Source organism: Zalophus californianus, chromosome 1, assembly GCF_009762305.2.
Source record: "Zalophus californianus isolate mZalCal1 chromosome 1, mZalCal1.pri.v2, whole genome shotgun sequence".
Lineage (NCBI taxonomy): Eukaryota > Metazoa > Chordata > Mammalia > Carnivora > Otariidae > Zalophus > Zalophus californianus.
The window spans coordinates 190,611,985-190,629,161 of NC_045595.1; the positions used below are offsets into that span (position 1 = coordinate 190,611,985).

Genomic DNA, 17,177 nt, shown 5'->3' on the forward strand with positions numbered 1-17,177 from the left:
ACACCAAGTCACATGAGGTCAATAGCATAAGCAGGTTCAAAAGTCTATCCTCTGGTTTTAAGTCAACCTTGCCTTTAAGCCACAGTAAAGTTGGTCCATACTGTCCAAATCTCTCTTTTAATGTTCAAAAAGAAGACAAATCAGTGACAGAGAAAAAAGAACAGGCAGAGGGAAATTTAATGACATCCATAATGGCTGAGGGATGGGAACGGGAGTGTGGACAGTAGAAAGAGCTGTCTGATTAAACCATTTAGCCACCTGCAGGTTAAAACACCCAAACCAGATATACATTTTTTGGGAAAGAAGAAATAATACCACTGAGTGGCTAAGGAGAGCAAAATGCAAGGTTGGTGAGGATGAGTTTGAATTCATCACAATTCTATTCTATTAGAGCTTACACTTGTGTTTGCTTGTGTTCAGATTGAAACTGTGTGAAAACACATTTTATGTCTTATATGACTGAACACGTGTGTATATTAGGCAGAACTGGTTTTCTATTTCCTTTGGATATTTGTGGCTTAAAAAGATATGATATTGGTAGCACTGACCTACAATAAGTACGTCTGTAAGGTAGATAAATGAAAGATGTCCCTAATAGTACTGCAAGCCTGGCTGACATTTAGAAAGCACATGTTCTGCAAGAACATCAAACGGACTAATTTACTAAATCCAAGGTTAATACGGGAGGTCACTAACTTACTAAGACCTATCTTTGTGCAATAGAAAACAATGAATCTGTAGCTAAAGGTACTTTACTTGTAAATTGGGGTATAGGTTACCCAGCTGTGGTACACCAAGGCATAGAGCATGGATAGGTGAAAGTCATGTTTGGCAGGGGATGGGAAAATTGACTGCGATAGACACTTGTGGTGTGGTTGAAAATAGATTCAAGTGTAATTATCAAGAGGCAGAAAAGTCACCAAGGGGCAGTTTATGTATGAGAGAGGCTGTAGTTTACTCATCCAGATAGAGGGTATGATGCATGGAATCAGAGAGCTTTGGGTGTAGACGGGAAGTACCTTGGGTAGTCCTTGTGGAGCCCAGGTGATTAGTCAAGCTGGGATCTGGCTATGGGTCCTCATTTCAGATTCTTCGGGTTCTGACTTCAGGTATGCCCTCACTCTGGCCCAATGGGATCAACCCTTTAATGATCATTCCCTCTGCCCCTCACCCCCATCTCCCAAACAACTAGCATAACCTTTTGCATCTGACAATTTGTCTCCATCCATCCAAGAACTTTCAATGTCTGTGTTGGTAAGGAGTTAATTTTTTGATCTGATAAACTACAGATATGTCTTCCATTCCTGAGCACACATAGTTCTTTCCTCAGAGATTCTGGATGCTGGCCACAGAGAGGCTCATTCTAATCCTCACAGCCCAGGTCATTCTCTGGAGGCTTCTTAGGACAAGAAACTGCCCTAGGTCAGGGCTTATGAATCTTCTCTGAGGAAGCTACCTTTTTCCCTGGCCTAATTCAGAAGTCTTAGAATGGGATTACCTAGAAAGGTGACTTCTCTCAGGCAAAAGTAGAAAATCAACATGTTCTTGGTCCCAAGAATATTTATTTTCTCCCTGTCCCCTGCCTGCTCTATTTTCCCCTATGGCACTGCTTTGGGTATGTCTGCTTCTAGAGGGAGAAGATAGATCCTAGAATTCAACATATATTATGTAATGAAAAAAGAGTCAGTTATGGTTTGATATTACTTCTAAGATTTAGGTACGGGTAGCATCAAAAGAGATCTGACTTGAGAAGGACACATTTTTATCCTAAGTCCTTACACATGAACTTCTAGAGCACAGTTTATTTGTAAATTGAGGGCTATTTATTTTTTTAAAAATATTTTATTTATTTATTTGACAGAGAGAGAGAGAGAGAGGGCACAAGCAGGGAAGCAGCAAAGAGAGAGGGAGAAGCAGGCTCTCCACTGAGCAGGGAGCCCAATGCGGGGCTCGATCCCAGGACCCCAGGATCATGACCTGAGCCAAAGGCAGACACTTGCTTAACCCATTGAGCCACCCAGGTGCCGTTGAGGGCTATTTAAACATGTTCTTTTTTGATACGGACAATTTCTTTCTTTTTTTTTTTTTTAAAGATTTTATTTATTTGACAGAGAGAGCACAAGCAGAGGGGGAGAGAGGGAGAAGCAGGCTCCCTGCTGAGCAAGGAGCCTGATGTGGGACTTGATCCCATGACCCGGGCTGAAGGCAGCTGCCCAACCGACTGAGCCACCCAGGCGCCCCTTGATACGGACAATTTCTGACATGAAATATTGGCCTGACTGGATGATAACCAGTGCAACTTATACATTAAATATGAATTTTACACTTTTAAAAATGCTTACCTTATGTAGGCAAGAATTTCAATTTTTTTGTGTATGTAGGAAACATAATACTTGATGCAAGTATCTAATGAGGAATGATTTCTCATTTAACTCAATTTTTAGATATGATTTTAGTGGGAAAATGGTTGGTACTCTATAATGTCATACAAAGCAGGAACATTTCCCCGATGGGATTTTGTGAGGCGGCACGAAACAGGATGCACAGTGTCTGCTGTCGTCCTGTCACTTGGGAGGGGACACTGTGACGTCACACTCACCCATACACACAGTGCGCTGCAGACACCAGCCAGTCATTGCTGACAAGAGAAGCACCGCAGAGCAGTTGGTCATTATAATAAAGAGCAACCACCCAGGGCCAGGCTCCTTCTTTGGCATTATTTCCTCCGACAATCTTCGGGCTGACTTCTTGGGCCACCAGTTTGTTACCACATGCTGTTAAAATAATTGAAGAAAGAGCATCTATTTTATTTTGGTGGATTTCTGATCATGAAAACTGAGTGGATCACTACAGAGTAACTTCAGGTGCTATGCCCACTCTCTTCAGAATTTTAAAGGGAAGATTTGAAGGAAAGAAAACATAACAAAATGTTGACTTACACTTATGGTTACACTGTAACAGAATCAGTAAATCTTGGAAACACTGTTTACTGTAATAGAAGAACAATTATATTTCAGAAATTGTGCACCTGATATCTTAAAACAGAACATAGTATATATTAACATATTTGTTTTAGTAGAATTAACCTTCAAACGTAAGTATCATATATGAAACGTGGGGAGGCTGACAGGCACAGCAGGAAAATCCTCCTGATGTTAAACTTCATTTGAACTGAGTTTGAGCCCTTAACTCTACCACTTACATTTCATGGGATTTTGGATAAGTTGCTCCGTGTCCCTGAGATTCAGTTTTGTCATCCACAAAATGTGGGCAGTAGTACTTACTTTACTGGAATTTTGTGAGAAGTAAAAGAAACGTTTGCACTGGAGTTATTATTGTGCCATACACACAAAGAACATTCAATAAATGATAGTTATTATTAGCTTGCTTGAACCAACCTTGGATTTAATCATTGTATAATACAGAATATGTCTCAGTATGGCTAATCAGACAACTATTCAGTGCCCTGCACTGTCTGTGAGGCTGTGTACTCCACTCAGAAAATTCAACGATTAATCACAGGCCCTGCTTTCAAGGGAAATAAATATATAAACAAGAAAATATAAAGTGTAGGCATACATAATTTAAAAACTCACTACCTGTTTAAATATTTGGATGCCAACTGTTTTTCAAAGCTGAGAATTCTATTTTAAACACAAATTTAAACAAAGGAATAGTTTAAAAATGTGTTATACTTCCTGACCACTAGAGATCAGTATAATACAAGGAATTAAAGTACTTGCCCATACTCTCCTGATGTGGCTACAGTGGATACTGGTCACGTTGAAACACACACACACACACACACCCACACACACACACACACGTACTTGTAATGATTTCTATTTATAAATTTAACTGCATCTGTTGTGCATATTATTTAGGTGTTTGAAATTTTAGGGAAAAACAAAACAAAAAACACAGCAAGACCCCAAATGCCTATGAAATCAAGTACAATCGAAGCAATTCAGTGTTTCTGGAACATACATGATAAATTTATTTGAAATCATATGCATTCATATTGCCCAATTGACATATCCTTTAGCATAGAAGGTAATTTCAATTGAAATATAAGAAAATATACTTATGTTTTATTAATAAGCAATGTGCATGCATGTGTATCCACCTAGGTATGGGTGTATCAATATATATATATTCATAATTCCCTAAAGAAGAAGCCTCAATAAACTCCCCTTCTGTTTATACTCACAGTTGGGAGAGAAGTAGTTTCTAGGATGCTTTCCAGTATACTTTCAAGTTCATCCAAACTCTTTCTACATCTATAGTACTCATCAGTGAAAATCCATATTCAAAACGGCTCAGCACTCTTAGATGTTAAATAATGCCTAATACTCTGTGGTATGTACAAAACTGAGGAAATTGTTTTTAGCAAGCACAGAAAAGTTTAATAAGCTTTTAAAATAAAAGAAACTATTAAATTAACCATTAATCTGGTTCTATAATACCAGAAAATGGAACTGAACTTCGCCTTTCATTCTCCATGAATTTCAGTTAGTCAAACTTTTCATGCACAAACACACATGCATTGTGTCAGTGTAGAGGAATAAATTGCTTAGTCTCTGGTCAGAATGAGCAGTGAAACCACACTTAGTCCAGGTATATTTAGAGAGGTTGGAGGGAAATAGAATTACGGTCCTGGAATCAGAGTTAACTTAGCCCTCTGGATATGAAGAAAGATAATGCCACGATGATCCTGTGTCTTCCTCTCAGCACCGTGGGGCACTATTGTGATATAAATGGATGGGTTTATATCAATTGTATTGACAAAATGAACTAATTCCTCTCACAATATTTGCCCAACAACATGGCCTTTTTTTGTTGTTGAAAAGGCTATGCTTTTTCTTTCTTTCTCCTTTCCAGAACTGCTGTTTAGAGTGAGCTGTTGCCTTGGGGAATTTAGAAGATTGCATGGTAGAGTGGAAAAGCAGAGGGATGTGGGGTTGCCCAGGCTTTGAAGACTTGTCCAGTCCCTTATCACCACCATGCTTCTGTTCCCTCGGCCTTAGAGTAGAGCAATACTCCCTAAGTCATAGACCTCTTTGGAGTAACATAAGCATACAGACAATAGGGACATCAGAGATACTGGCATTTTGTTGATAAGCATGGAATAACCGACTTCTGCTCCAAAAAATGCTCATAACTGAGATAAATTTTAAAAAATATTCTTCCTTTGTTCTTTTTCTTATTCTTAAATGTCTACAAGATACAAATAAAAGAAACTTTCAGAGTGCAAACTGCTCAAGATCTATAATGCTAATGTAAATTTAGACATGCTTATAGAAGGAAATCTAGAAATCTGCTTTCTCACTTGAAAATGCTTCGCTTCACCCTCTATGAGACTATTAATATCAGTCAAGGCCCAGCAAACATTCATATGAAACATTCAATTGCAAAGTCCTTGGCACTAAAAATATTCCTTTATCAGTTTGTCTTACTGGTTGAGCTCACAGATATGATAACTTTTCATGAATAGTTGAATAATTACATAATTTCATTTTTCACCATTAAGTAAGTTATTCAAAAAACTGCAAGCGAATGCACCAGCAATGACATCTTAAATCTTTGTCAGTAGTTACGGCTTCTTCTTGAAGTCACTGTCTTTCCCCCCACAGCTGCCCTTTAATGGAACTGTAAAATTCAAAAGCCCATTTCAACAAAAAATATCATTAAGACCCAAATAGGAGAAATGACATAATGTAAGCTAAAACAGATCTTTGAATACAGGAAGAATGTTTCTTTTTAAACATTAGTAAACGCTATAAAAATGAACCTAATTTTAAAGAGCAAGAGAGAATATGTAGGCACAACCAGAAGTCTGGTCTCCTTCACTTAATGTTCATGTTCTCTTTGCTAAATACCATGACTTTCCCTCCTCTCTCTTCTCTTTTGTTGATAGCTAATTTGAGTCACCCTCTAGTCAGACCAACAGTGGACTTACTTATCCCAACTCTCACAGTTCTTTTCTTTGGGGGTTTACTTGTTTAGGAATCTGAAGGTAAGGATAGAAAGGACATAGAAGTAAAATTTACTGAATCTCTATCAGTGTGCTGCATAATTATTTATGCAATATTTCATTTGACTGTCTTACCATATACATGAGGGTTAGGCAATGTTATTGGATAGGATCAATTAGGTACTATTGGAGATTACCTGAATAATAAAAAAAATAAATAACTTTCAAGGTTATATGGCTAGAATGTGGTGGCATTAAAATCTGACAAGTTTCAAAACCCATCATCTTTCCAGCCCACATACAATTAGTCCAAGAACAGATTTTCGGACTCACCTTGGTGTTAGTATTAAGCGGCCATTAGGTGCTGTGTTTAATTTTACAAATAGTCCACTTCCAGGAGAAAAGATTGCCATTGATGAGTTTCCACTCCTAGGGAAAGACACATAGAGACAAAACAAAAACACAAAGACCCCAGACCTAAATTTCTAGTTATTTAATGGTGTGGACATTGAAATAAATTATGGGATTCCATACAAAATGACTAATATTTTAATATAAAACTTCAAAAGTTTTGCTATCTAAAAGATGGTACAAATCAGAATTGTCCATAATGACATAAAATATAATTTTAATTTTTGTGTAATACCTCTGGTTGTTTGCATGCTCATATACTAAACAAAGTTACAATCAGTGCATATATTACTTGGGGATCTGATTTTTTCATTTGACTCTTCTATGTTATTTAATAATTTCCATAATGATCAATTTTAATGACAACATCACAGAATTGCTGCACCGTAATTTATTAAACCTTTTTCCTGTAGAGTGTAATCCGTCTTTTAAAAAATGCATGTGGCCTAAGAACAACCTAGAAAAAGAATATATTCAATGTTTGCTTTTCCAAATGTTTCTTTGTTCTTGATATTTCATTCAATTCAAAGTCTAACAAGCCCTAAGGTAGAGCCAGAAGCTATGTGATTACTCTAAAAAGACAGTGTGTAGCCTGGACTTTCAAGTGTCCACTCATGAGCCAGGGTGGGATGGAGAAACAGACACTCACCATGTGACAAAAGACACTAAGTTACTAATCTTTCTTATCCCTGAACACATGTTACACCCATGGTCTCAACTGTGAACCGTAATTAAAGATTTCTCTCCGTTATCCTGACTCTCTTCCCTAGGCTTAGCTGGAAGCTTTTAGGGTCGCAGTTCCTAATCTTGTTTCCTGCCTTTCATTTATTCCAGATTTTAATCCTCGTATAAAACCATGCTTTTAGGTTGGAAACATCCTGACTACTGCAAACTTCTGGTTAACAGAGAGATGATGCAGTTTTTATCTTTTGGAATAATGCAAAGGATCCACCCATTGCCTCTTCAAAAGAAGGTCCAATGTCTTCCCCAGGCGGTAGCCAACACTGACCCTTTTCTATCTGTGTATAGGGAACTTCCAAGGAACATTTATAGCTGTTATGATCAATAAGAAGAAAAGAAGTAGGTTGAGAGTATTTCCTGTCTCTTTCGGATGGGACATTATCTTAAAAAAACTGAAAGTGTTTGTCTGGTACCTTTCATCCACTGAACAGAGAACTGGAACAATGGAGCCTATATGTAATGTCCCAGAATTCAGCATCTTGCACTTTAACTTTATAAACAGATAAAAGTATCTAGCACACAAATCAATGACCATTCATGTAATAACACCTGAAAAGAATTTGCCAAAGGGAGGAGTGCTGTTACTGTTATTTTTAAAGATTAAGGCATTCCCTCCAAGTAAGCAGAAGCTTAAATAAGATGATCTTATTTAAATATTTATCTAAAATATATTTGTTACAGTTAAGAAAACAAAATAGGCATAAAGACCTCAAAAAGCAGCGGAGGTTATAGAAGCCAGGAATGCTCTGGGTCAGGGCAACACTCTGGGGCCCTCCCCGCCCCCTCCACCCCCCCCCCCCCCAGGAGCTTTATATTACTGCTCAGTAGACTTTGCTTTGCTGCCTACCACCACTTTTGGTCTGGTCTACCTCTCCATTCTTGGAAGTGGCGTGACCAAGAACCGGGGGCACTAAAGGCAGAAAATTCCTGCAACAACATTCTCAGTATCATTATTCTGCTGAATTCCTACATGTGTTCAACATTCTTCTAGGTAGTTTTCTATGTTCCCGACTCTCCATGACCAAGGATTTCCAAAGTATGTTCTCCGGGCAAGCAGCAGGAACCTCCGGAGATTGTATTAGAAATGCAACTTGCCTAGCCCCAGTCCAGACCCACGGCAGCCAGCCGAAACTCTGGGGGCGGGGTCCAGCCATCTGTCCGCTAACATACCCTCCGCGTGATTTTGATGCTTACGAGTCAGGGAACCCCTGTCAAAGCCAAATATAATATCTATTTTTCACTCCTTCAGGGGTCTGCTTTTTGGCTTCCAGAATGACTTCTAGTTACTTGATAGGCAATGTTTTAAGGCACTGATAAAGTTAATTCAAATCTTAACAAATATATTTATGTATCTCAGAGATGTGGATTTAACACTTTTCCATTATCTCTAACTGTTTTTTATTCTATCCCTTGACTATCTCTCTCTCTCTCTCTCTTTTTTTGTTAGATTTTATTTATTTGAGAGAGAGAGCACATGGGGGCACAATGGGGGGAGGGGCAGAGGGAGAGGGAGAAGCAGACTCCCCACTGAGCAGGGTGCCTGATCCTGGGCTCAGTTCCAGGACCTGGGGATCATGATGTAAGCTGAAGGCAGAGGTTTAACTGACTGAGCCACCCAGATTCCCCTCTTTTATTTTTTATTTTTATTTATTTTTTAATTAAGTAAGCTCTACACCTAACTCATGACCCAGAGATCAAGAGTTGCATGCTCTCTTGACTGAGCCAGCCAGGCACTCCAACTAGCTCTTTTAATACAGACCCTGAGAAGATGCAGTACTATCTTTGGAAATTCAAAACAAAATTTGGACAAAATTAAATTAAAAAAATATTGAAATGTTATTTATAAATACGTTTTTTAAATCTAGAATCTATTTAGTACACACTTACCACTGGCATACTATGATGGGATTGGCAGGAAAATTTTTAACTTAAGCCTATTCGAGGAAGAAAAAAAAAGACTAGGGGCAAAGCTTTAAGAATAAAGAATATTTAGTAAATGCTAATACTTCTACCCTTGGATTCTCAAATGGTGTTCCATAGTGATGTTCTCACTACCTGACAGAGGAAAAAAATAAAGATTATACATGCATATGGAAAAAAGGACATGAAATCTGTATTCGGAGATTGTCTTCCTTACATTTCCTCATGTAAGTCTCAAACTCACATGAGGAAACAGACTGCAGTTAATACTACAGATATATTGTTTTGAATATAGAATATAGACTAGAATAACTGAAAGGTTCTTTTGGAAAAAAAATTATAAAGTATTCAGGTAATTAATTTTGTATCGTACACCCTGATGTCAGCAACCCGAGTGGTGTCTAGAGGCCATCAGGTCATACAAACATTTCCAGGGGTCAGTGCTGGATGCTAGAATTTGGAATTTAATCAACTGTTTCTTATTTTAAGAAATGACAGAGACAAAAAAATATATTTAAGATGTTCTTGGCAACATGAAAGGTTAGCAACCTTTTATTATCACCCTTTATTTTTGAAAAACAAAATCTCAGAACAACTGAAAAAATGAATTGTTGAGAGAGAATAAACTAAATTAAGTTCTGCAGTTAAAACGTGTCACTGGGTCGCTCCCTGACTCAGTTTCCTTTTCTTGCAACCAAACTAGTTTTTAATTTTTAGAGAGGCACTCTGTCAAGATTATGGCTGAGAGTTTGCATTTTTTAAATACTGAAAATTTTAGCTTTGCAGATTTAGGTAACTCCACCACACATTTGCACAGCTGTTTGGAATCTGTAGAAATTCGGTACCACGTAGAAACGTGCCTGTACAACATTACCTTGCTGACATGCTAGTGCCCCCTGACTACCGATTTCTAAACCTTTGTTACCGTTTGTATAGGTTATGCATCCTGGAAGGGCTCCCCGGGCTTCAGGAAAACCTTATTCTGTGTGAGAAAAGAAGCCTATAAATGCAACCCACCATCATTATTTTTAAGGTCATATATGGAGTATGAAAATACACTCAGAGATGGATTCTAGGGAGCAAAAGAAGGATATCCTGAAGGGTCTTGTATGGTATTAAATCTTCTGCGTCTCTTCCCAGGCCTGCTTGGGTTTCCTCTTTTGTCTTGCTCCTCACACTGTATTTGCCGTGATAAGAATTCCTCCCTGAAGCAGGAGCTTAGGTAGGGCCGTTTTAAGCTGTTGGACACACTAAAGCTAAGCAGAATAATAACAAATGTTGCAAATGCTGCAGCTAGGCACTGGTGCTCATTTCACACCCCAAAAGGCTTAGGTCATGAATGGAGCCAGGTGGGATTAGTCTGAAAAGAGTTTTAGAGAAGGATGGACCTTCTTTTTCAGATTGGGGGGGGGGGAGGAGGGGATTGATTTGGCAGGGCAAAAGGTGGGGAGAGTGTTCGAATAGGCAGGGGAATGGTGAATGGAAGGGGTTTGAGGCAAAGGATGGTAGTAGCATCCTACCGAGAGTGGGGGCATGCAGGCTGTTCTGGGAACTGGACACCTTTCAGCTACAATTGCTTATTCCTTTACCACATTTATCACAACACATCTAGCAGTCCCCTAACACTACCATAGCTTACTTAGCAAATAGGTAAGCTGAATTATTTTTATTTTTTAAAGATTTATTTTTTTATTTGAGGGAGAGAGATTGAGAGAGATAGAGAGCAGCGCAAGAGGGAAGAGGGTCAGAGGGAGAAGCAGACTCCCTGCCGAGCAGGGAGCCCGATGCGGGACTCGATCCCGGGACTCCAGGATCATGACCTGAGCCGAAGGCAGTCGTTTAACCAACTGAGCCACCCAGGCGCCCAGTAAGCTGAATTATTTTTAGATATTCTGACCTCAACTCCTAAGATTTTGTGATGCACAGAAGGGAAAAAAATGCCAACAGAAAAAACTTATCTTCACTTCATCAGTTTCCTCCTTTGTGCAAGCGACTGTATTAAGAACAAGAGAGAAATTGATGGGTCAGTCTGGTAGCTGTTCTGTATTATCCCACAGATGTAATGATATTAGCAAGGAGACCAGTCCCTGGCATTTCCTACCTCAAATGTGGCTGAGAGAAATAATACTTAGGGGAGATTGTCAGAGACAGGATCCTTATGGTGAACGTCTTAGAGAATGTGGTCTTAATCCCTTGTACTATATCCTCGACTCATTTGCAACTTTATTTTCTTAGCTGCCATTGGAGTTTATTTATTTTTGGGTAAGAGGCATATGACATACACCCCTACGTTTACTATGAGGTTTTCTCAGTGCACATATTTCTTTTTTCCAAGTTTTTATTTAAATTCCAGTTAGTTAACATACAGGGTAATATTAGTTTCAGGTGTAGAGTTTAGTGATTCATCTCTCACATACAACAGCCAGTGCTCATCACAAGTGCCCTCCTTAATCTCTATCCCCCATTTAACCCAACTCCCCCTACCCATCTCCTTCCCAGCAACCCTCAGTTTGTTCGCTATAGTTAAGAGTCTGTTTCTTGGTTTGCTTCTCTTTACCCCTGCCCGTTTTCATTTGTTTTGTTTTTTAAATTCCACAGATGAGTGAAATCATATGGTATTTGTCTTTCTCTGATTGACTTATTTTGCTTAGCGTAATACTCTCTAGCTCCATCCGTGTCATTGCAAATGGTAAGATTTCATTTTTTATGGCTGGGTAATGTTCCATTGCATATATATGCTACCTCTTCTTTATCCATTCATCAGTTGATGGACATTTGGGCTCTTTCCATAATTTGGCTATTGTCGATAATGCTGCTATAAACATTGGGATGCATCAATGCACATATTTTTTCAATGCGTTACTACCTTATAAGGACATGCATGGAAAATTTCCTTTAGAATTTAGTGTCACTGGGGCACCTGCATGGCTCAGTTGGTTAACGTCTGCCTTTGGCTCAGGTCATGATCCCAGGGTCCTGGGATGGAGCCCCGCATCAGGCTCCCTGCTCAGCGGGGAGTCTGCTTCTCCCTCTCACTCTGCCCTCCCCCCACTCATGCACTCTCTCCTCTCAAATAAATAAATAAAATCTTAAAAAAAAGAATTTAATGTCAGGAGAAATCTGTCTCCCTATAAAACTGGTAGCATTTATCCTAGCTCATAATTAAAGTGACGTAATTTTTAATGTTTTCCTTTTTGCACAGGTTTCCAGGGATCTCAGATACAAATATTAGTAATTGTGCTGACCCTGTATGTTTTATAGATTTGCCTTTTTATTTCTTCAGACCTTATTTTCAGCTACTATTCTATTAATCTTACTGAACATACCCTTTGTTATAAATCACCTCAGTTTCTTTTGAAAGGTAAGGGTATAAAGAAGAAGATGGAAGGAAATGAGAACAGAAGGAAGGGAATAGGAAAGGGAGGAAGGAAGCAAAAATAAGGAAGAATGAAAACAAGGGAAAGAGGAAGAAGGAAAAATTAAAGAAAGGGACAGAAGGTATATTGGTATATTGTTCCATTAGACTTTATCAATTTTACTCAAAATGGCCCTTGGTCTCATAGAATATAAGGCATTATTTACAGGTTGAGGAGTTGGAAATAATTTTTAGAAAGGAAATAAAATGAACAAGAAAACTTTTGTTATTCATCTCAAAGGGCAAAAGGTTTCTACTGTTCTCAACTATTCCTGTTTTAGAAGACAGAAGCTTCCCCACAAATAACAGGATCTAACAAGACTAACCCTTTATCTGATACATCGTTCACAAATACCTTCTCCCATTCCCTAGGTTGTTTTTTAGTTTTGTTGACTGTTTCCTTTGCTGTGCAAAAGATTTTATCTTGATGGCGTTCCAATACTTCATTTTTGCTTTTGTTTCCCTTGCCTTTGGCGATATGTCTAGCAAGAAGTTGCTGCGACTGAGGTCAAAGAAGTTGCTGCCTATGTTCTCCTCTAGGATTTTGATGGATTCCTGTCTCACATTTAGGTCTTTCAGCCATTTTGAATTTATTTTTGTGTGTGGTGGAAGAAAGTGGTCCAACTTCATTCTTCTGCATGTGGCTGTCTGCACTATATGTTAATTAACTTGAATTTGAATAAAACAAAACAAAACAAAACAAAAAAACCCAAAACAAACCAGGATCTAAGGAAATGATAAAGGATATTGGCTTGTAGGTAATGGATTGAGTAAAAAAAGTCTTTGAGTAAAAAAAAAATGTCTGTATTAGACTTTTATAGACTAAATAGCTATATGTTGTAGAAAATTTATAGGTAGATGATTCACAGTTGTGCCAAACATAAGAGATATTTTCTTAACCCTTTATATGTATGACTATAGTCTCAGCAATTTCCTTGCCACATAAATCTCTCTGGGGTTACAAAATACCCATTAGAGTAGAAATCAAAATGAGAATTAAAGACAATGAGAATTCTCCCTGAATTGTATCAATATAAATATGACATTTCATATAAAAGAGTCCCTTAATTCCCAATAAATTGTTTTCAAATACTTAGTGGGAGAAATCAGGAATGAGTTTTTCAGAGAAAGCAATAATACCAAGCTGTGGTTGGTGAAAACCAAGCAAAAAATCCCCCCCCCCTTTTAATGATGTCATTCTTATAGAGGTTTCTTTAAACTCTCTACTTTTGTTTTGGTCTACGGGGCAAGAAAGGTTTTTTTTTAGAGAAGTTAAAATAGATTGGTGTCAGAAAGACAAACTAAGGAGTCAGAGATGGTCCTCAAGCTGGTTGCAGTTTCAAAAAAAAAAAAAAGTTTGATGTTCTGTTTCATTTCACTTTATTTTGTTTTTGATACCAAATGAAATCAAATTGCCAGACTTTAGAGATGTTTTGTACAAATTCTCTGTTTTCTACTGAAACACCTACACAAAATTTCATGGGTTCCTTTGAGATGACAAGATTACCCCACCAAAATCACCTGGGGCTCTGCAAGGACTCAAGATCTCTAGGCCCCACACTAGCCAAGGTCTGGGGTCTGTGAAGCTACTTGTTGTCTGTGATAAGTAAGGTGTTTGTTTGTAATTAGATAAGAAATAATTGCATATTAACTTCTACTAACTTTCAGTTGAAATTTAGTCTTTCTTTCTTATACAAATGTAGGTGACTAACCACAACACTGATAGCAACACTTATAATTTTGTCACAAAACAAACATTGCAATTGGTGCATACATTTAAAAATATCATTTATGCTCATTTTTGTCTTATAGTAATCTTTAGAACCACCAACATATCTTATCCAATACCTAAATAAATACATATTACCATATCATATTTACAATGTTTTTCTAGTTTTTTTTTTATTTTTATAAAGAAAAAATTTTTTAGAGAGAGAGAGAGAGTGCCCACCAGCAGGGAGGCAGAGAGTGAGACAAAGAAAGAGAGAGAGAATCTCGAGCAGGCTCCACACCCAGCACAGAGCCGCTGTGGGGAGTCCCTTGCTGGGCTTGATCTCAGGACCCTCAGCTGAAATCAAGAGTCTGATGCTTAACCAATTGGGCCATCAGGTGCCCCTCGATAGTTATTTTTTAAGGAAGTTAATTTCCTTTGTAATTATATGTATTTTATTTTTTACATTTAAATATACAAATCTAAGGGGAGGTTGGTAAGTTTCAGCAGACTGCCAAAGGGGTCCATGACATGCAAAAGATGGTTAAGAAAGCCTGCCCTAGATTGCAGTTCTCAAACTTTAGCATCAGAATCACCTGAAGGGCTTGCTTAAACATAGTTTGCCAACCTTACTCTAGACTTGCCCATGAGTAGGCTCAGGTGGAGCTCCAGAATTTGCATTTCTGTACATGCATTCCAGGCTTGCAGATGCTGCTATTTTGGTCCTAAAATATCAAACGTCAAAAACCATTGACCACACTGAATCCAAATGTCTGGGTAAAAGACCAGATGATTCTAACTATAACCAGGTTTGGGGGCTGCTGATCCAACTCTTGGATTACAAGTCCGTGGTACACTTGCTTTCACTCCCTTGCCCATAGCAGACAGAACTTCCTAACCACTGTGCTTTTCATAATCTGGTAAGTAATAAACTTACTAAATATGAATCTAAGAAAGTTACAAAATTACTATGCTTTGCTATAATTATTTTCTCCTTACTTGTTTTTAGTCAATTCATTTCTAATTTTAAAATAGGAAAAATATCAGAGTTATAGTTTGTATATCAGGTAAATGATGAACTTTTTTGCTTGGTCAATTAAACCAAGTAAAATAAAAATTTTCCACCATCTTGCCCACAACCTGCCCCTGCCCCATCTCACCCTAGGAAAGTAGCTAAGAATACGATAAAAATTTCCTTTGGTGCTAAACTTTCAAATTAAAAATGAAAAATAACAGAAAATAGTATTTAATTATTTCTTTGTGAAGTTAGCAAATACAAAAATAAATCATTTAAAGTAGAAGTTAGTAATTAAATTTTTTCTGCTGATTCCCGTATCTTATCTTTGTTGTTATTTTGTGTTAAGGCTTTTCCCACATAGTTGAAAATTTGGGGACAATGACAGGAAGTATGGACAAGAACGGGAATACTTTTTGTCTACCAATTTTTAAAACTACAATGAAACACAAGTTCTATTTTCAGTTTTCCAGGACCCAGTGTTAAATTGTGGATACAAATTTGTGGTGGTGCCTATAGAGGATATTAAATCATCAATACTCTGTTTATTTGGAAGGCTTATAAAAACAACATTTTACCCCCCCCCCCCCACTCCCCAGCAACTTCAAAACACCTCTAAAATGGAAGAACTTGAAGTAATTCCATTTCTTATTTTGGATTTGAGAATGAGAGGCTCAACCTGAGGCTTCTGACATTTGAACTGAAGGTATCTTGCACAGGACTATTATAGAATTTAAATTTTTTTTTTAGATTTTATTTATTTATTTGACAGAGAGAGACACAGTGAGAGAGGGAACACAAGCAGGGAGAGTGGGAGAGGGAGAAGCAGGCTTCCCGCGGAGCAGGGAGCCCGATGTGGGGCTCAATCCCAGGATCATGACCTGAGCCGAAGGCAGAGGCTTAACGACTGAGCCACCCAGGCGCCCCTAGAATTTAAAAATTAACAGTAGCTCCTCATAAGCAGCCTAATAGGGGTATGTTTAACCAACTCTATTTTTTAAGACATTAGTATTTCCTAAATTCTGTGAAGCTATACAGACCTGACGACTTCTAGTTTTTAATGGTTTAGCAAGGCAAGTCAACCACATAGATCATTTTTTGGGTTAGTAATGAGGTAGTGTGCTTTCCTAGGAAATATTTTAAAAATCACTACCCTAAGTTTCTTTAACATTTATCCTTGCATTGGTGTAAAATATTTCCTTTCATACTTTGATCAGAGACATGAAAGTGTTATTTAAAGTACTTTTTTACTTATGCATGCTATAAATGGCAGGGAATGAAAATGTTTCATTTAAAAGAGGGAAGGCTGATGAAATCTGCCTCACATGATTTACTAGAATCTTTGGGGAATTGCATTTTGTACCCTATCTGCATAAATAATCTTGAGAGACTACAGTGCCTTTTTAATAAATTGACTCCTAAATTACTTTCCACTGTACCAAACACATCATTTTAAACTCACTAAGTTTTCTTTCAGTTACCATGTGCCAGTCTAGACACATTCTCATTAAAGCTATAACTTTCTTTCAATTACTAGAGCACTATGGAGACTATTTAATAAGCGCAGGCCCAAAGATTAAAGTCTTTGCAGAGATTACCTGACTCATTTCTGAAGAAAGCAAGTGCCTGACCTTCATCAAAAATATTGTATCTAAGGCAGTGGGATGTACTATTTGCTTGATACACACTAAAAAATCTAGTTCTTTGTCCCTGTCTCCTGATGGAAGGACTGTGATTCATAGGAAATGAGGTCAGTGAACTAGAGAGTAAAATCTGGTTGGGGGAAACATGTAAATAGATAGTACACGGTTGTGTGGGATTGCCTGTCATCCACTCAGCTCAACCTGTTTTCTAGAACACCTTCCCTGACATAACCAAAGTGAGTGGTTCTCTTCTAGCACATTGTATTTATCATGTTACATTGTCATTATATTTTTATGTGTCTGTCCCCACCATATTTAAAGCAAAAACCATGTTTTACTCATCCATG

At 37.9% G+C, this 17,177-nt stretch overlaps 1 protein-coding gene across 1 annotated transcript in view; it reads right to left on the minus strand.

Annotated features, from left to right (window-relative positions):
• Positions 1–17,177, minus strand: part of TMPRSS15 (transmembrane serine protease 15) — a 112,413-nt gene that overhangs the window by 17,981 nt on the left and 77,255 nt on the right. Inside the window, exons 20-22 of the mRNA XM_027581781.2 lie at positions 6,308–6,403; positions 2,940–2,989; positions 2,600–2,774 (exon numbers count right to left, since the gene is read on the minus strand). Coding sequence (XP_027437582.1) covers positions 2,600–2,774; positions 2,940–2,989; positions 6,308–6,403 — 321 coding nt within the window. The remainder of the gene's footprint in view (positions 1–2,599; positions 2,775–2,939; positions 2,990–6,307; positions 6,404–17,177) is intronic.